At 48.4% G+C, this 20,196-nt stretch overlaps 2 protein-coding genes across 4 annotated transcripts; one reads left to right on the top strand and one right to left on the bottom strand.

Annotated features, from left to right (window-relative positions):
• Window positions 1-1,454: 1,454 nt before the first annotated feature.
• On the bottom strand, window positions 1,455-13,071 carry LOC117962587 (MTRF1L release factor glutamine methyltransferase-like). Of its 3 annotated transcripts, none has more exons than XM_058988231.1 (12): window positions 12,985-13,071; window positions 11,860-11,999; window positions 11,013-11,249; window positions 10,635-10,879; window positions 10,188-10,281; window positions 8,028-8,162; window positions 7,826-7,890; window positions 7,341-7,390; window positions 6,795-6,900; window positions 6,458-6,553; window positions 2,819-2,932; window positions 1,455-2,107 (listed from the first exon to the last, which is right to left on the bottom strand). In XM_058988231.1, exons 2-12 carry the CDS (start codon window positions 11,941-11,943, stop codon window positions 2,065-2,067), a joined length of 1,269 nt encoding a protein of 422 aa, XP_058844214.1. In that variant the 5' UTR covers window positions 11,944-11,999; window positions 12,985-13,071; the 3' UTR covers window positions 1,455-2,064. The 3 variants fall into 3 exon arrangements, with proteins under 3 accessions (XP_058844214.1, XP_058844215.1, XP_058844216.1); XM_058988232.1 differs by lacking the exon at window positions 12,985-13,071 and adding an exon at window positions 12,272-12,376; XM_058988233.1 differs by lacking the exon at window positions 8,028-8,162.
• On the top strand, window positions 13,034-20,150 carry LOC131697677 (cytochrome b-c1 complex subunit 1, mitochondrial-like). The gene is made up of 13 exons (XM_058988230.1): window positions 13,034-13,193; window positions 14,065-14,205; window positions 14,467-14,553; window positions 14,773-14,902; window positions 15,562-15,760; window positions 16,117-16,196; window positions 16,307-16,422; window positions 17,043-17,186; window positions 17,456-17,616; window positions 18,187-18,272; window positions 18,682-18,770; window positions 19,327-19,402; window positions 19,911-20,150. Exons 1-13 carry the CDS (start codon window positions 13,131-13,133, stop codon window positions 19,973-19,975), a joined length of 1,437 nt encoding a protein of 478 aa, XP_058844213.1. The 5' UTR covers window positions 13,034-13,130; the 3' UTR covers window positions 19,976-20,150.
• The last annotated feature ends 46 nt before the right edge of the window (window positions 20,151-20,196 follow it).

Genomic DNA, 20,196 nt, shown 5'->3' with positions numbered 1-20,196 from the left:
AAGTCTGATGATCCGCTCGAGCTTTTCAAGGAATTAATTGATTCGAAAAACTGAAAAAAAAGCCAAATGAGTTACACAGGAAAAAAAGAAAAGGAAGTGAAATACAGAAGTGGTGACGAGCTCAAAGTCATCTTTCAAACTGGAAGCTCTTTCCTTTGCTTTCAAGTTTTCTTTGCTGTAGTCTCAGATGTGCAGTTTTGTTACATTTTGATTCGCAGTGCGGTTACTTGAGGCTGATAAAACTGGGAAAATTTAAATATCCTTACAGAAAAAAGAATTCCACAAGATTCCTCTAGGATAACTTTTAGGACTGTGTAGCATTGTGTGTGAGTGTGTGGCTCCTTTAGTAAAACTAGAAATCATATAAAAACGTGTGTATAATAAATCACAGTGAACACAACTTTCAAAGTACATATGCCTTTCTGTATGCACTTTACACACTGAACTATGAGACCCAATGGAACTGGATACAGACTCCACATGCGAGAGAGACAGAGACAGACAGAGAGAGCGAGCGAGAGAGTGACAGAGAGAGAGACAGAGTGACAGAGAGAGAGCGAGACAGAAAGAAAGAGACAGAGCGAGTGAGAGTGACAGAGACAGAGAAAGAGACATAGACAGAGAGAGACAGACACAGAGAGAGAGAGACAGACTCAGAGAGTGACTGTGCTGGAGCTGTAGAGGAGGGGGGCAGCCCAAGGAAAACCAATCCCTCCCCCCCCCCCCGAGCACATATCTAGAAAGGGTTTTTCTTAGAAGTTCGATAACGATCAACGAGGTCACACCCTCGGGCAGCCAATCAGACTGCTCCCCCGCCTCGGTAATCAGACCACAGTGTGAGGAGCCTCTGTCTACCTGGAACTAAAGCGGAAATTATGGGATCTTTCTGTCTGTGTGGGTTATGAACTTTGTCATGGTGATCGTGGAAAACTTCACATGGAGTCTTTCCTGGTAAACACAGGTTTTGAGAAAACAATACATTGAAGAACAGAAATAAAAGCATGACACCACAGCCAGTTCCTCCCCCTGTTCAAAAAGCTGGCTTGCAGACGTCTCGCTCTCTCCAGCAAATCAACGCAGAAACTTCTCAAGCACCGGCATGCAGCCGACACCCACAGAGAAGCAGGCAGCGCTTCAGCTCAGCGGTCTGCAATCATGTGCATTGCAATGAACACAGAGCATGACAGAGGCTTACTGAATTCAGAGGTAAAGCAAACCACAGCGATTCAAGCTAAAAACACTAACCTCAAGAAACCCTACAACTGACGTCAGTGCATCACAACAGGAAGAGGAGTCGGGGGGGGTGAATGGATTTGCAATTTGTCTTTGTTTGCATGGAGCAATTGTTTCCCCTCGTCTCTCCCACACACACACACACACACACACTCGCAAGTCCTTTTGTTTTTCTGACAGGAGCTTTGTGTGTGTTAGTAATGTATTCTTTCAGCACAAAGTAGCTAAGAAAGCTCATTTAATACAGAAAAATACATACATTGTGTGTTTAGGGCTCAAGAGCCCTGCGCTGGACAGCCCTGCTGTAAAACACACAGAGACACAGGACAGCCCTGCTGTAAAACACACAGAGACGCTGGACAGCCCTGCTGTAAAACACACAGAGACGCAGGACAGCCCTGCTGTAAAACACACAGAGACGCTGGACAGCCCTGCTGTAAAACACACAGAGACGCTGGACAGCCCTGCTGTAAAACACACAGAGACGCTGGACAGCCCTGCTGTAAAACACACAGAGACGCAGGACAGCCCTGCTGTAAAACACACAGAGACGCTGGACAGCCCTGCTGTAAAACACACAGAGACGCTGGACAGCCCTGCTGTAAAACACACAGAGACACAGGACAGCCCTGCTGTAAAACACACAGAGACGCTGGACAGCCCTGCACACTCTTCATGTCATTTTCAAACAGGGTTTTCTCTGAAGAATGCACTTTCCTCAGCAGACGGGAGGAGGCAGTCTTTAGGGTTCAACACACTGGCAGTGAATGATCTGTGAGGAGATGCCATGCGATCTGTGTCAGTCGGAGTCCCAGCGTGTCATCCTCGGGTTCAGCATTCTGGAGCAGTTTTCTGGAGGACGCAGAATCGAGACCTGTTTAAAAGAACGAAGAAGAAGAAGATTCATAACTCCACCAAGAAACTTATTACTAAGCCTGCAGGTAACTGGCTGGCGTCAGTTTGTGAAAGACAAAACTATGTATGAAAAGTAAAAACACAAGCAAACAAGAGAGGAGAATTTGTAATGGTTAAAGAACAACAGAAGTGAACATGATGAGGACCTCCTGTGATGCACACTGCCATCTGGGAACATGAGAATGATAAAATACATGCTTCACACACACACACACACAGAACGCTGCACGGGCACTGTGTGGCATGGGAACTGCATGCCCACCCCAGGGGTGGCATGCTACAGAAACCCCCGAGGGTGGGCACTGCGTTATTATTTAGGACACAGGACCCCGTGCAGTATTTACAATGTGGGGTGGCTGTGCTGCTGGTGGTAATGAGAGCATGTCTGCTGTGTCAAGCAGACGTGCATTACAGGAAATAGCAACTGAAAACACTGCTCACCAATAAATACATATACATATACATATATATGATAGAGGGGCTTCAGTGAGTTACAGGAAAATAATTCCATCGAGGGTTTCTGTGACGTCATAAACTACGAGAGCGAAGGTCGAGTTTATAAACTCACAGAAACCCGAGATGGAATTGTTTGTGTGTGTGTGTGTGTGTGTGTCAGTGTATTACCTGCCCGTGCAGTCCCTGTGTGTGTGTGTGTGTGTCAGTGTATTACCTGCCCGTGAAGTCTCTGTGTGTCTCCCTGTACTCCAGTCCGTGGTCACTCTGAGATCTCAGCCACTCCTGGATCATGAGCGGATGTCGGGGGTCCACCTCCAGAAAAATCTTTCTTATAGAGTACAAAAAAAAAGGAAACCCAAATAAATAACCTCGGAGCAATCAGGAAGCTCAAGGACAGCTGACTGCAGAACTCTCAGACAGAACAGCTCGCTTCAAAACAAGAGAAACGGACCTGCAGAACTCTCAGACAGAACGGCTCGCTTCAAAACAAGAGAAACAGACCTGCAGAACTCTCAGACAGAACAGCTCGCTTCAAAACAAGAGAAACGGACCTGCAGAACTCTCAGACAGAACAGCTAGCTTCAAAACAAGAGAAACGGACCTGCAGAACTCTCAGACAGAACAGCTAGCTTCAAAACAAGAGAAACGGACCTGCAGAACTCTCAGACAGAACAGCTAGCTTCAAAACAAGAGAAACGGACCTGCAGAACTCTCAGACAGAACAGCTAGCTTCAAAACAAGAGAAACGGACCTGCAGAACTCTCAGACAGAACAGCTAGCTTCAAAACAAGAGAAACGGACCTGCAGAACTCTCAGACAGAACAGCTAGCTTCAAAACAAGAGAAACGGAACACCCCCTGCCACACACAGGCACTGCGTTTCTGAGGATTTCAAATATAAACAAAACTCTTCTCAGGACAAGAGGTGAAAGTTCAAAGCTACGCGGTGCAAGCCTTCAGTGTGGATTCTAATGGCAAATAAGCGGAGTGTCTCTCCTTGTTGTGATGGAGTGAAGTCTAATCATTTACGAGGGTCCCCCTTCACAGGGTTTGTTTAGGGTTAGAGTCCCCCTTCACAGGGTTTGTTTAGGGTCAGAGTTCCTCTTCACAGGGTTTGTTTAGAGTCAGAGTTCCTCTTCACAGGGTTTGTTTGTAGCCACGTTCACGCTGTACTTCTGTAAACACAAGCTGATCAGCCGGCTCGTAGCGAATCACTCATCCTCACAGGCTGTGTGTGCTGCACCTCAAGGCCACACAGGGAACATGGAAACATTTACTGAGGCTCATTTGTAAAATGTGAACCCACTGACATTTAAAGTGTGTGCATTTCCCCAGGAATGTGCCCTGGGGATGAGGACCTGTTTGTGTGTGTGTCAGTGTGTGTGTGTGTGTGTGTGTGTTTGTGCGTGTCAGCGTGTGTGCGTGTCAGTGTGTGTGTTGTGCATGTGTGTCAGTGTGAGTGCGTGTGTGTGCGTGCGTGTCAGCGTGTGTGCGTGCGTGCGTGTGTGTCAGTGTGTGTGTGTGTGTTTGTGCGTGTCAGCGTGTGTGCGTGTCAGCGTGTGTGTGTGTGTGTTGTGCATGTGTGTCAGTGTGAGTGTGTGTGTGTGCGTGTGTGTGTGTTGTGCATGTGTGTGTCAGTGTGAGTGCGTGCGTGTGTGTCAGTGTGCACATGTTTTATATAAATACTGGTTCAGTTGTTCTCATCCATGCTGCAGGTACAGAAGCAGGGTGTGGACACACTGTATTGTTCTGTTCTGTTGTTGGTAAGGAGTGTGCTAATGACCCGAATTCTACCTGTTTCCAGGTAAAACCACACTGACTGTGCCGGGGTGTGGCTGGATCCGTGACTCATGGCTGCAATGACTAACAGAAAGCTTTGAGTCAGGTTCCTTGAAATGTTTTCTTTGGACGGATGCGTTTTCTGAAGGAGGATTTCGTAAGTAGCACAATGTTAATACTGTATCAATTAAAAGTCACTTTTGCCTAAATAAAAACGTGATTTTGTCATAGTTTGAAGATGTACATAAATGCGATGCAACAGCAGTGTTACCTCCACCCCAGTTGAAGCATGTCTAAACAGGGTCCTGTCTCTTTAAGGGTGCTGAAGGTCGTTCCCTGTTCACGAGAAGGTGAGCTGCTGTGAATCCCCTCTTCGATCAGACTCGCTTCCCTTCTCGAGTTCCACAGCGGTGAGCAGTGCCCTCCACTGGCCAGCCCTGCAGAGCTGGGGAGGGGAGGGGAGAGGAGGAGGGGTCTGACAGAGACCTCTCAAGCACTTTCCCTGGAAGAGCTTAATCACACTGTAAACCGTTTACTGGGCTAAGCCAGGCTAAACAGGGCTACTGAGAATCCCACATCCGGTCTCATTTCAGAGAAAGGGCCTGTGAATGTTCCAGACCAGCTCACTCTCCGTGGCCTTGCATATAAAACACAGAGCTCTGGAGAGAGCAATATCTTCTCACTGTGTACATCATAAGTCTTTGGATTGACGTGAGACTCGATCTGTCCTCACATGAACTCCAAAGCAGCGCCGCTGTTCAGATCAATACAAATCATCACTGTGTGCACGTGTACCACGACACCTCAAGATGTGCCTCTGATACCCTTTATATACCTGCCTGCATGAAAACCTTTCCATTTCCACTGTTCAGATCAATACAAATCATTATGTATTTGTGTTCCTTTTCTCTTACTATTTTAAATTAATTGCATGGGTGGCCTATTAAAGTCAACAATTAAATTAGACAATCACTAACTTGCCTCTATTGATCATTTTCCCAGATTTCCAGTCGCAGTGGTTTGATTTAATTGCACAACGAATCCAAACTGCAGAAGCAGTGGGGTGCTCTAATGAGTGTGCGCAGTGTCGCAGTGTGGGGGTGCAGCATGGGAGTGCAGTGGGGTGCTCTAATGAGTGTGCGCAGTGTCGCAGTGTGGGGGTGCAGCATGGGAGTGCAGTGGGGTGCTCTAATGAGTGTGCGCAGTGTCTCAGTGTGGGGGTGCAGCATGGGAGTGCAGTGGGGTGTTCTAATGAGTGTGCGCAGTGTCTCAGTGTGGGGGTGCAGCATGGGAGTGCAGTGGGGTGTTCTAATGAGTGTGCGCAGTGTCTCAGTGTGGGGGTGCAGCATGGGAGTGCAGTGGGGTGTTCTAATGAGTGTGCGCAGTGTCTCAGTGTGGGGGTGCAGCATGGGAGTGCAGTGGGGTGTTCTAATGAGTGTGCGCAGTGTCTCAGTGTGGGGGTGCAGCATGGGAGTGCAGTGGGGTGTTCTAATGAGTGTGCGCAGTGTCTCAGTGTGGGGGTGCAGCATGGGAGTGCAGTGGGGTGTTCTAATGAGTGTGCGCAGTGTCTCAGTGTGGGGGTGCAGCATGGGAGTGCAGTGGGGTGTTCTAATGAGTGTGCGCAGTGTCTCAGTGTGGGGGTGCAGCATGGGAGTGCAGTGGGGTGTTCTAATGAATGTGCGCAGTGTCTCAGTGTGGGGGTGCAGCATGGGAGTGCAGTGGGGTGTTCTAATGAGTGTGCGCAATGTCTCAGTGTGGGGGTGCAGCATGGGAGTGCAGTGGGGTGTTCTAATGAGTGTGCGCAGTGTCTCAGTGTGGGGGTGCAGCATGGGAGTGCAGTGGGGTGTTCTAATGAGTGTGCGCAGTGTCTCAGTGTGGGGGTGCAGCATGGGAGTGCAGTGGGGTGTTCTAATGAGTGTGCGCAGTGTCTCAGTGTGGATGTGCAGCATGGGAGTGCTGATCTGGGGATGTCACATCCAATACAATGAATTGTAATGTAATAAAGCCCTGGGAACAATGATGCCCTGTTGGCCCGAGCGCCCGGGGTCTGAGACTGTGTCAGTGCTGCTCCTTACCCATTCTTCTTCAGAGCGCGGGTCCCGATGCAGAGAATCTGCTTGATCACGTCCATTCCTCCCTCACCCCCATCCAGGGACCGCTGATCCTCGTACCTGCAGGGCAGAGGAAACGCTCAGCTCCGTGCTGCCGCTACGGTTATGTGGAATTTCTTCTTTCAATTCCCGATTGGACAGTAGACTGAAACGGCGCGCCCCACAGCACAAGCACAGCAAAGTGTAATAAAGCACAGTGAAAGCACGCTGAAAAAGTGCAGCTCAATTACAGAGGGGACGATTCATTCCTGACACAAGGGGTCTGTGAACCCTGTCTAGCATCCCACCAAGGGGTCCCTACCAGAGGATCTCGGGCTCCAGGAGGGGCAAGTCTTCAGCAAACACGTAGGGAGGGTTACTGACGATGAAATCCACCGAGCCACACTGACAGAGCACGGAGTCTGCGTCTAGAGAGAGAGAGAGAGGGAGAGAGAGTCAGAGAGAGAGAGCAAGAGAGATGAGAGCAAGAGAGAGACAGGGAGAGTCAGAGAGAGAGAGAGAGAGAGAGAGATGAGAGAGAGAGAGAGACAGGGAGAGTCAGAGAGAGAGAGCAAGAGAGATGAGAGCAAGAGAGAGACAGGGAGAGTCAGAGAGAGAGAGAGAGACAGGGAGAGAGAGACAGGGAGAGAGAGAGACAGGGAGAGTCAGAGAGAGAGAGAGAGAGATGCACAGGGAGAAACTGTGATAACGCTGTGTATACTTTCCTCAGGGTGACATGCAGATGCCACTCTGCCATATGATCTTGCATTAAAAGTGGAACTAGAGGGTGTTTCTGTCGATTGATCTCGAAGTGTAGTCACTGTCTACAGCCTGTCGTACGAACACAGATATCTCAATCACTTCTTACCCAATAAAACATCCAGCTGGACGATCTGTAAGCGCTCCAGCACTCCCAGCCTGCAGTGGAGAGGGTTACAGTATATTATATACCAGCACAACCTTTACAACCAATCACACAGCAGCACAACCTTTACAACCAATCACACAGCAGCACAACCTTTACAACCAATCACACAGCAGCACAACCTTTACAACCAATCACACAGCAGCACAACCTTTACAACCAATCACACAGCAGCACAACATTTACAACTAATCACATCGCTCTGCTGTCATGATGCTCTATAGCTTTTCATTAAAAAAATCACTACATCACTACAGCAACAATGGAGGCTACCAGAAGAGAGCAAAGTAAAAGGCATTCCTGGACACGTTTTCCTCCTCGCACACTACACTTAAATAAATGAGCGCCTAACTGGGGTGCTACTTTTGGGGAGGCAGACGCTCAGTTCAGCATCCTTATTTAATCAAATGGTCTCCTCGCAGTTTCACCTTTCAGCGTTCTCCCTGGTCAGGTCTAAGGCCTCCGAGCTTCTGTCGACCGCCACAGCATGGCACTGTAGAGCCAGGAAGAGAGAGATCAGGGATTATACACTGTGTGCAGACCAGCGGTGCAGAGAGAGATCAGGGATTATACACTGTGTGCAGACCAGCGGTGTAGAGAGAGATCAGGGATTCTCTGTCTGACTCCCACCTGCGGACAGTGGTGCAGCAGGCTGAGGGACACGGCTCCTGACCCACAGCCCACCTCCAGGAACTGCAGGCTGGCCGGAGAATCCTGCGCTGAGCCTCTCGTTCGGAGCTCCTCCATCACCAGGCCCACCAGCTCCTAAAGCACAACACAGCGTGATGATTATGTAAGTGTGTGAGTGTTGGGTGGCTGCCTCTATTCAAACTCAGAGTGGATCTCATTCTCGAGCACTCTTCACTGCGTCAGGCCCGCGAGCGAGGCTAGACCTAAAATACAATGACATGCAAACGAGATTCATCATCTGGCACGCAAGCAGAGCCCAAGAGCCCAGGGTAGCAGATTGGAATGACAGTAATCCGTCGTGCATCCGCCTGCCACATACCCGCCGCGACCAAGCTCTTCAGCAGCGGTACTTAATTGTTGCACAGAGCAGATCAGTTCAGAGACTGTAGATCCCAGCACAGTTTCCGTACACTGTGTTGCATGTGCTCCGTGCGCTGCCATTGCTGGTAGAGTCACGTGAGCTGTTCGGTGTGTTGACTTGATATGTAAGCAAGTGTGTGCAATCCCAATCCTGGAGGCCCATTCCACTCCTGGTTTAACAGATACAATAAGATCACGGTCTGGATGGAGGTTTCATTGGTTCAACTGAACCATTTAGAACAAGGTTGGAACAAAAACCAGGACTGGAAGGGCCACCCCTGTGCTAGAGCTGAGAAGATGGGTGGCGTGCAGTTCTAGGAAGCCCAGGCGCTCTGCGGGTTCACTTTACACAGAAACGCGGGGCACTCCAGACGCTGCAGCAGCACTTCCAAGAACCAGCAGCCCTGACAGCGCCAGCGCCCTTCCTGTTTGAAAGCTCTCTGTCTGACTCACACCCGGGCCCAGGTTCTGTGAAGACAGGATGTCAGCCGGTTTGCAAGCTAGTGCTGGAGCCGTGCACTTCATCAGAGAAGCAGAGTCATGCACAGGCCCTTTAGGGGAGTGATTCTCTACCTCCATGCTCCCTTAAGTGATTCTGTACCTCCAAACACACTCTAATAAACACATGCCTTCACATGTCTGATACACTGGATACGTGACTGAGTATCAGACAGCTGCACAGCTCCACGACTGGGCCTTGCTGCTGGTCTGATACTGCTGACTCCGCAGTGTCACAGACATTTTCACAGAACGGCTAAAACTACTCAACAAATTATCAAAGTGACATTATCAAAACGTCTGGAGAAAGAAAAAATGAAACTGTTAAAGTTTCAAAACGAGTAACTTGTTACCCAGAAGATTACTTCACTCACAAGTGTCCCTGTTTTCTGTTCTGAATGCCCCTTTATCTAATCTCCATTTGTGACCCTTGGTCCTTGTTTCTTTTTACAGGTCGAAAAAGTCCCCTGGGTCGACATTGTCTATACCTTTTAGGATTTTGAATGCTTGAATCAGATCACCGCGTAGTCTTCTTTGTTCAAGACTGAACAGATTCAATTCTTTTAGCCTGTCTGCATATGACATGCCTTTTAAACCCAGGATAATTCTGGTCACTCTTCTTTGCACTCTTTCTAGAGCAGCAATATCCTTTTTGTAACGAGGTGACCAGAACTGAACACAATATTCTAGGTGAGGTCTTACTAATGCATTGTAAAGTTTTAACATTACTTCCCTTGATTTAAATTCAACACTTCTCACAATATATCCGAGCATCTTGTTGGCCTTTTTTATAGCTTCACCCGCATTGTCTAGATGAAGACATTTCTGAGTCAACATAAACTCCTAGGTCTTTTTCATAGTTCCCTTCTTCAATTTCAGTATCTCTCATATGATATTTATAATGCACATTTTTATTGTCTGTGTGCAGTACCTTACACTTTTCTCTATTAAAAGGCATTTCCCATGTGTCTGCCCAGTTCTGAATGCTGTCTAGATCATTTTGAATGACCTTTGCAAAGGTTATAAGGGTTGCAACTTGTAGCTAGTTTTGTAACATTAAGTCTGATTAATAAGTGGCTGTTTATTTCATTCATTGATACTACAGCATCAGCCCTCGAGCAACCGAAACCTTTTCACTAGTACACCCTGCCACCTGCTGGATCACGAGTGTCCCTGCAAATCAAACAGCAGCCAGCACATGTGAACGAGCATGATGGCAGAGACTCCAATCCCAGGACTCGCCTCTGTTTCCGGTCTGGGGATGAAGACAGGGGGCCTCATCTTTAACGTCAGCTCCCGGAAATCCCACTCCTCAATCACGTACTGTACAGGCATCCTATACAGGGGCAAGACACAGCAAGAGAAGCTGATCAGCTGCTGTGTGAGTGAGTGTGTGAGTGTGAGTGTGTGTGTGTGAGTGAGTGTGTGTGTGAGTGTGTGTGTGTGAGTGAGTGTGAGTGTGTGTGAGTGAGTGTGTGAGTGTGTGTGTGTGTGAGTGAGTGTGTGTGTGTGTGTGAGTGTGAGTGAGTGTTAGTGTGAGTGTGAGTGAGTGTGTGTGTGAGAGTGAGTGTGTGTGAGTGAGTGTGTGAGTGTGTGTGTGTGTGAGTGAGTGTTAGTGTGAGTGTGAGTGTGAGTGAGTGTGTGAATGTCAGTAAGGTGTTCAGTACAGAAATAAACTGTCTGCTTTACCTCTGCAGCCTCTTGGAACACAGCTCCCACACCCGCTGTATCTGTGTCTCTGTGAGGGACTGCTCCTGCCTGCCGGCTCGCAGACTCTGTATCTGTGTCTCTGTGAGGGACTGCTCCTGCCTGCCGGCTCGCAGACTCTGCATCTGTGTCTCTGTGAGGGACTGCTCCTGTCTGCCGGCTCTCAGACTCTGTATCTGTGTCTCTGTGAGGGACTGCTCCTGCCTGCCGGCTCTCAGACTCTGCATCTGTAAGAGACAGGAACATAGGGAGCAATGCAATACAAATGTGTGCATGGCTGGTCAATTCAAGTTGTCATTATTGAGTATGTGTTCACTGCTTGGTTTATGGAGCTCTAGTTTTCTTTAATAAGTGACTCACAGTCTTGGCTCCGAGGACGTGAGCCACGATGTATTCACTGGACAGCCTGGGCTCTGAGACCCCTCTCTCACTGAAGAGCTGTTCCCAGAGCGACACGCACTCGTCTGCCCCCAGGGGCCTGGCTGGGGGGGCGCAGGGGGCCCCATGGCGCTCTCCACTACCAAACTGCCAGGGAGGGGGCCGGCTGCAGAACCCCCTGGAGGAGCCACGTTTGGAGCCCCGGGGTACAGGAGGCGGCTGTGGACAAACAGCAAGGAAACGGCATTCTTAACCAAGTGGAGGCAGGCTATTTCAAACCAACTTTTATTTGTTTCACTTTAACTTGGGGTCCATTCATCTTAATGGGGCCATTGTTTCTATCATTAAAAGAAGGAGAGTGTTTCAGTGATACAATGCTGGCCCGCCATCACATTTAAACAGCAGCGCTATTTCAACACGTCATCATTTAGATAAATAGAACAGACTCCTGGAGTAAAAACCAATCAACATGAAACACAAGAGACATCCCTAAACCACGACCCAATCAAATACATTCAGAGACAGTGGAGTCAAAAGGGGGCTACACATCGATTACAAGCACCCACTACACGCTCTAGCTCTGAGGTGGCTGCATGGCGGGCCTGCAGTGTGTAAGGAAGCGGGCGGCTGACGGCACACGCTTCGGAGGACAGCGTGTGTTCATCTTCACCCCTCCCGAGTCAGCGCGGGGGTGGTAGCGGTGAGCTGAGCCTAAATACAACTGGACATTTCAAACTGGGAGAAAAACTGGTAAAAAAAAAAGAAAAAAAAGATGGAATGAATGAAGGCAGTATTTTTCTTTCCAGTGAACTCAGAATACTGTATTAACCTGCAGGGTCGCTGCCATTCGGAGCACTTGAGCAGCACATCGCTTTGCACTCCTCTCACACAGGAGCACTCCGGGGTTCATCATCAACCAGACAAGCGTTCACTCAGGACCGGAATCAGGGACAGGACTGGACTGGAGAACTACAAGAAGATAAAACAAACCGGACAGCGCAGAAAGAGGAAGGTTACTCCAAACATACAGGCATTCTTACTGTGGGACACTTCATTACGTGCAGGACTCTGTGTAAACCCAGGATGCAATCTTGAACACGCCCACATTGCTTACTGAAGGCGTCCGTTCGATCAGTAACACTGCACATTAAGAGTGCAGGAGGATGATGGGAAATGTAGTTCTGAGAGGTAGCAACACATGGGAAGATGTAACACAATGCAATAAAAAGCTCCTTATGTACCCTTTAATGTCCTGCAGAAAACGCTACAGCAACGGGGATCCTGCTCCTTGTACCCGGGGTCGTGGTAAGAGGGTGAGTGGGATCACTGTTTGCAAACACACGCCTGGCTGTTCAGAACGTCTTTATTACAGGGAGACGGGTAACAGGAATGGGAATGAGACTCCCACTGCATCGCAGGTTGATCCATGCCTGGTTTTACTGGGAGTGTAATCAGACACACCCGAGCCGGTTACACCCACACACACTGTGGCTAATCAAGCTGGTAGTAAAACCTGGAACGGGTCCAAGCTGCCATGCAATAGGAGTCTTACCTCCACCCCTGTGTAAAACTGGCTGGAGTATTGTTTTATCTGTGTTTGTATCCAGACAGCCCCATTAAAACATGGAAAGTGAAACATTCTGAATCGCAAAATATTTTTAGGGCTTATCTTTGCACATACACTGCAGAATCGTGTTTTTAGTGGAAAGCTGGTTTTTACGTCTGTACAGTCTACGGCACGTGTTTAGCGTGCTGGTGCAGAATGCTTATGCAGGCAATCGTCCTGATGACCCGAGCTGTGTCGCCTGTACAGTCACACAGTACAGGAAATGAATACTGCATCTCTTATATGAAGGGTGCAAGATGAAATAATCATTACTGAACGGGATCTCGAACACGTTTTGGTTGAACTGGTAAATACAATTCTGCACACTAGCTACAGTAAAATACGTACCCGTGCGTGGATCACCTCGTTGCAGTAGAACCGTTCCCTCCGCAACAGTGCAGGACGCGCACGCTCCCACGCAGCCGCAGGTTTCCAGCACAACTCTGCTCTGGACGTGCGCGCCCCCGCGGTCCTTCAATCACAGAGAGGAGAAGATGGCAGCCACCATGTACAGAGCGGGTAGCGCCGTTGGGAAAGCCTTGGCGAGGGCCCGGAGGGTGAGTTATTAATATGTAGAAAGGATGACAAGGGCAGAAATGGGTTTGATTAAGCTTTACCTAGATAAAGCCTGAAAGACTTGTGTCTAAAGCAGTCTTTGAGGTAAGATTCAGAGGCCCGCTGTGGGTTTGTGGGAGTAATGAACCAGGAAAGGTCATGTCTCTTATCTGTAGGTCTGTAGCTGAAATAAAGCGTTTTAAAAGGGTGGAAAGCGACAAAACTGACTGAATAGACGCGACGGACTGCAACAGACGTGTTTAAACTAGCCCTGAATTTTATAGGCGACGAGAAAACAAGGTCACTAAAACCTCCGGCATCTACTCCGCCAGTACGGGTCAGAGCAATGGTAGTTTCTTTATCAAACGAGTCCTCTGTTGAGCTGTATGTATTTGCAAAGTCGGTTTATAACGGTAATGTAGGCTTCGGTTTGACTTCATTATTGTATATATAAAAAACATTTTGTCTTGACTAACAAATCCATCAACCGACTTATGTCATCGTGTGAATTTAATGGTTTGCTGCGCACTGTAATATTTTAATTTTAGACCTTCACAAGACCTTCAGACCTGGTTCAAATCTCTGCTCACTCACTGTGTGACCCTGAGCAAGTCACTTCACCTCCTTGTGCTCCGTCTTTCGGGTGAGACTTTGTTGTAAGTGACTCTGCAGCTGATGCACAGTTCACACACCCTAGTCTCATATCTTGTAAAAGCGCTTTGTGATGGTGGTCCACTATGAAAGGTGCTATATAAAAATAAATATTATTATTCTGTAACAGTGCTGGGTGTTTTGTTGTTAATGTAGTCAGTGTGTTTTTGCATGTAACAGTCCTGGGTGTTTTGTGACCCTGCTCTTTGTCTTTGTGTCCAGCCTGCCCTTGTGAGCCTGCAGAGGAGCCAGGGCACCATGTCCTACGCCCAGACTCTGGTCAGCATGCCTGAGACCAAGGTGACCACGCTGGAGAACGGGCTGAGGGTGGCCTCCGAGGACTCGGACCAGCCCACCTGCACGGTCAGTCTGGAGGTTCTGCTCCGAGGAGGGAAATGAGCCCCCCCCCATTGCACAGCAGTTTGATCCATTTCTGGTTTGACTGAGTTTAATGAGACTCACCTGAGCTTGTTACCTGTATGCTTGAGCTGATCGCGCTGGTAGTGACACCTGGAGTGGGTGGCACTGCTGTGCAGCAGGGATCTCATTTAAATCCCTGTAGCGGCTCTCAGAACACACTTATCGTCTTTGAGATGAACTTCTCTTCTCGCTTCTTGTTTTAAGGTTGGGTTGTGGATTGATGTCGGCAGCCGCTATGAAACGGAGAAGAACAATGGGTGTGGATACTTCCTTGAGCACATGGCCTTCAAGGTGAGCTGCAGCTGGACAGCACAGACCAGGTCAGACACTTGGACCTGGGATTGCATTACTACAGACTGGGGTGCAGTGCTGCCATACCCTGGAACTCTGGTGTTGGGGTAGACACGTACATTTCAAAGTAAAGGCTTTGAAATTCATCACCGTAGCGGTGGGTTGCTTCACCCCTGTTTGTAACCCCGCCCCGCCCCGCCCCCCTGTTTCGTTTTGCAGGGCACGAAGCAGCGCCCCCAGGCTGCTCTGGAGCAGGAGGTGGAGAGCATGGGCGCGCATTTAAACGCCTACACGTCCCGAGAGCAGACAGCCTATTACATGAAGGCCATGGCCAGCGACCTGCCCAAAGGTACGCCGACATGTTTACTGTGGAGTTTTTAAAGCTCTTCAAAATAATAATTCAAAGCCATCAGTGATGTCTGTTGTGTGGAACGTTGCCATTTGCATGACCTGGCAAATTCAGTGTATGTGGTTTGATTTCACTGTTATCCCATCGCTGAGTTGACCTGTTTTTAGTTTTCAATCACCTTTCAAAGTCACTGCCTAATGTTTTTTTTTTTTTTACCCTGGAATAGCAGTTTCTTCTTATATGCATGATTTTAGGAAGGTGTGTGGCGTTTGTTTCTTTTAATTGAGCTGTGGTGTTACTGGCTGACCGTGGTTTAGATTCGGTCTTGAGATACTATAGCTGGAGTGTGTGTGTCTGTCTCTGTGTCTGTATGAGCTTGATTAAGCATGTGTGTTGAGTGTGTATTGCTGGTTATCCTCAGCTGTGGAGGTCTTGGTGGTTCATAAATACTCCCTAGCTGACACTGAGGTGGAGTGTGTGTGTGTCATTGTGTCAGTGTGAGTGGTGTGATGGCTGTGTGTTGATTGTTCCTCTCAGCTGTAGCGATCCTGGCTGACGTTGTTCAGAACGGCTCCCTGGTGGAGTGTGTGTGTGTGTGTGTGTCATTGTGTCAGTGTGAGTGGTGTGATGGCTGTGTGTTGATTGATTGTTCCTCTCAGCTGTAGCGATCCTGGCTGACGTTGTTCAGAACGGCTCCCTGGGCGACTCTGAGGTGGAGAGGGAGCGGGATGTGATCCTGAGGGAGATGGAGGAGATCGAGTCTTGCCTGCAGGACGTCTGCTTCGACTACCTCCACGCCACAGCCTTCCAGGGGACCCCCCTGAGCCACACCATCCTGGGGCCCACCGACAACGCCAAGTGAGCAGCAGGGTGCAAACAGGCGCATTACGCTTAGTCGGGGTGTCAGTAGCTTGAAGCAGGGGGGGGTGCAAAGTTCCCCCTCCATAGTAACTACAGTGGAACTCGCATCTTCATTCCAGCGCTGTTTAATTGAACCAGTTGAACCATCACCTGTTAAGTGATTTTCCTGTTAAACCTGGAGAGCAGCGGCCCTCCATGACTGTGATTGGGCACCTGTGGTTTAAAGTTTAAACATTCTGCAAGAGTTAAAGGTTATTTCTTTTTAAATAGCCACTGGGGGGGGGGGTAGGGTTATTGTATGATTTAAAATATAAACTACGTCCTTTTTTAGTTACATTTGTTTTCTCTCCCAGATCCCTGACCCGCAAGGATTTGGTTGAGTACATCAACACCCATTACAAGGCTCCCCGCATGGTCCTGGCTGCAGCTGGAGGTGGGTTGGGCATGATGACAGTCAGCCATGAAATCGTACAGTACAAACAGGATACAATTAATGACAGAATTGAGTAATCTCTCCCCCGCTGTCTCTCTCTCTCTCTGCAGGTGTGAACCACAATGATCTGGTGAGCCTGGCCAGGCAGCACTTCAGCGGCGTGTCCTTTGAGTACGAGGGCGATGCCATCCCAGTGCTGGCTCCCTGCCGCTTCACCGGGAGTGACGTACGTGTGCCAGCCTTCCGCACAGCCAGCCGCGTCGGCTTATTAACAGAAAACATGAGAGAGCAGCGATTGGAATAAGACACCCATTGCACAGCAGTTTTCTTCTAATCCTGGTTTTACTATGAGTTTAATAAAGACACACCTGAGCTTGTTACCTAGACACACTGGGGCTAATCAAGCTGGTAGTAAAATCTGAAATGGGTGAAACTGCTGTGCAATAGGAGTTAGTCTTATTTCCATCCCTGCAGTGTGTGTGTGTGTGTGTGTGTGCGTGTGTGTCTGTCTCTATCTCTGGGTTTCGCTCTGACTCTCCCTCCTCTCTGGTTTCAGATCCGAGTTCGTGACGATGCCCTCCCCCTGGTCCTGTGTTTGTCTGTGTGTGTGTGTGTGTGTGTGTGTGTGTGTGTGTGTGTGTGTGTGTGTGTGTGTGTGTGTGTGTGTGTCTGTCTCTATCTCTGGGTTTCGCTCTGACTCTCCCTCCTCTCTGGTTTCAGATCCGAGTTCGTGACGATGCCCTCCCCCTGGTCCTGTGTTTGTCTGTGTGTGTGTCTGTGTGTGTGTGTGTGTGTCTGTCTCTATCTCTGGGTTTCGCTCTGACTCTCCCTCCTCTCTGGTTTCAGATCCGAGTTCGTGACGATGCCCTCCCCCTGGCTCACGTTGCCATCGCAGTGGAGGGAGCTCGCTGGGCCAGCCCTGACATCATCCCCCTGATGCTTGCCAGCACCCTCATCGGAAGCTACGACGTCACCCACGGTGGGGGCAAGGTGGGGGCTTTTCACTTGTGCTTTTTTAAAAAGTTTCCTGCATGTAGACTGCAGGGTTGTGCAGAAATGAATCCCTGCTTCCTGCATGTTGTATTGATTACCTGCCCATTCCCGAGCAACACCGGAGCATGTTTAACTGTACATTAACACGTTTAACTACATTACAGCACGTTTAACTCAGGGTGGAACGATGCAAGTTAATCAACATCAAGATGATGATGTGTTGTTGCGTGACGTGTTTTTTTCTTGCCCCTGTGTGTCCCATGCAGAACCTCAGCAGTAACCTGGCTCGCCTCTCCGCGGAGGACAAGCTGTGCCACAGCTTCCAGTCTTTCAACACCTGCTACTCTGACACCGGGCTGTTCGGCATGCACTTCATCACAGACAAGCACAACGTGGAGGACATGCTGCACTTTGCCCAGCGGGAGTGGTGAGCGCACAAACACGTTGCTGTGGATCGGGCTGATTTACCATTCCAGGGGAACAGCTGCTTGGATTCCTCAGGGTTGCTGTTCTGCGCAGAGACTAAAGAAAAGCAGCCATCGTCACAAATCCACGCAGCTGTTTGCTTCTTGTTTCTCTTTGAATGGGGCTGACTCTGCCAATTTACCAATGATTGTCAGCACCTGATGTGGTGAGCCCTAATGAAGTAAAATTGAAAACCGCTAAATCACTGATGGATTATCTGAAACCCCTGGGCATCAATACTTACAGGAGCAGTGTTCTCTCTGGAGAACCACTTGGTTTATCCTCTTGTGATAAACAGCTGCTGTAGTATCTGGCCCTTCTCTTAACGTTACATCTAAACTGCTGGTAAAGCCTCTGGCCCTGAGGAGACATTTCTGTTGCCTTCCTCTTAAGTTTCCGTTTCCCTAAAACTTTGCAACTCCTGAAGTGTAACATCTTGGTTGTTAGGAAGGTGTTCACTTCACTATAGTTTCACAGCACTTGTAGTTGTGAATGTAACCCCCCCCCACCCTCTCTCTCTCTCTCTGTGTAGGATGCTGCTGTGCACCAGTGTAACTGAGAGTGATGTGGTGAGAGCGAAGAACGCACTGAAAACCAGCCTCATCGCTCAGCTCGACGGTAACGAATAGGACTTTGTTTGTATTTTTTTAAATTAAAGCAAGCTGCCTCACCCTCATTTGTTCATTGGATAAAAGGTATAATGCATTTCCTTAAGCTGGAGAAAATCACGTGTGCACTGCGTGGGTCTAATGAAAAGTTTTATTGTGCCAATGGATTCAAACTTCTATCCACAGTCTGAGATCCCTCAAACTCTCTCTCTCTCTCTCTCTTTCTTTCTCTCTCCTCTTTCTTTCTCTCTCTCTCTCTCTCAATTAGTACTAGTATTTAATTCTTTTTTTTCTCATTTTTTGTGCATTTGTTCTTCTGTTGGAAAACAATAAATCAGATTATAGATAGAATTTAAAAGGAATCTAGCACCCCTAAAATGATCTGACCCTCACGTCCCTCCCTCCCCCCCACCCCACAGGAACCACCCCTGCATGCGAGGACATCGGGCGCCACATCCTGAGCTACGGGCGTAGAATCTCATTGGCTGAGTGGGACGCAAGGATTGACGTACGTGGAGTTTGTTTGTACTTCATTGTGTGCGTGTGCGTGCGTGTGTGTGCGTGTGTGTGTGTGCGCATGTTTAACCCCTTAAGGTGCACAAGGAATTGAGCGGTTTTTCAAATGGTTTCTTCTTAAAATACATTTGAGAGCAACTCAAGTATCACAAGAAGGAAACTGACAATTCAGATGACCAGATCCAACCTGTCAGTACATTTTAAACCCTGTTTCGTGAACCTCATGGCAAAAATAAAAAAAAGTTAGCTTTGTTTTTTGTGGGACGCGTGTCCCTTGTACATTAAAGGGTTAAAGGACACCTGACACAGCCTACCTGATCACGACGACGAAGGTAAAATGCTTCTGTAATAGTCAAACATGTTTTAAAACAAATCTTTTTAAGAGAGAGCTTTCAATGCAGCAGAAAGTGATTTGCTTTGATTATTGGGCCGGTCAGTGGGACTCTGTTTCCCTCCCTGGTGCTGCCTTCTTTTAACCCAGGTGAATATTGAGAAATCTGTGCTGAACAATTCATAACGCGTGGCTGGTACTTTTTCGTTTCTCGCAGGCGATTGATGCTAAAACCATCCGTGACGTTTGCTCCAAATACATCTATGACAAGTGTCCAGCCGTGGCTGCCGTGGGTGAGTACCCCTCCTAGTCCTTTATTGAAAGGCATCTCTGTTCAGGATAGCCCCACTGAAATGCAGCTTCTATTTAAACTGAGGCTTAGCAGCCAGTAACTAACATAATTACCAAAGACAAACAGGAAAAAAGGGGTGAGTTTCAATCTGTTTCTTGCAATGCAAATTAATATTGAGGTTTCCCCAGTTTCTGAGAAGATGCATTACTATCTACTGTAGAAGCTAGTGTGTCACCCACGAATGAGATTCCCAAGTCAGCCTTGCATGTTTACATACATCTAAAGAACCAGATCCTCGGCTGTGGTGAAGCCTTCCTTAGCACAGGTTAATGAGAGGATCATAATCGGGGCTTCGTCCCTCTGCCACAGTTCCACTTGATACATGCTATGTACACGACTCCTGGCGATGTGTGTTCCGTGTTACAGGTAACTCTGATCCCGTGTGTACGGCCGTGTCGTGGGGAGTCTCTGTGGCTGACAAGCTTGTGTTTTATTTCTGATTCTCGCAGGTCCGATTGAACAGCTTCCTGACTACAACCGGATCCGCAGTGCCATGTACTGGCTGCGCTTCTAGGTTCATTCCCCTCCCGTCTCCGTCCCTGTTCTCTCCATGTACAGTAAAAACAGCTCTCGCCAGCCGTACACCTGCTGTTCTGTCTGATTTGTTTTGCTGTATTTTTTGTTTTCATAATGATGGAAGAAAAAAAACAGCAATGGATACAGAGTTGAAATAAAGATTGTAATTTAAATGACCAAAGAATCTTTCTTTTCTTTCTCTGTCTGTGTTCTTTACAT

Source organism: Acipenser ruthenus, chromosome 16, assembly GCF_902713425.1.
Source record: "Acipenser ruthenus chromosome 16, fAciRut3.2 maternal haplotype, whole genome shotgun sequence".
Taxonomy (NCBI): domain Eukaryota; kingdom Metazoa; phylum Chordata; class Actinopteri; order Acipenseriformes; family Acipenseridae; genus Acipenser; species Acipenser ruthenus.
This window is presented reverse-complemented; position numbering and strand designations above follow the sequence as displayed.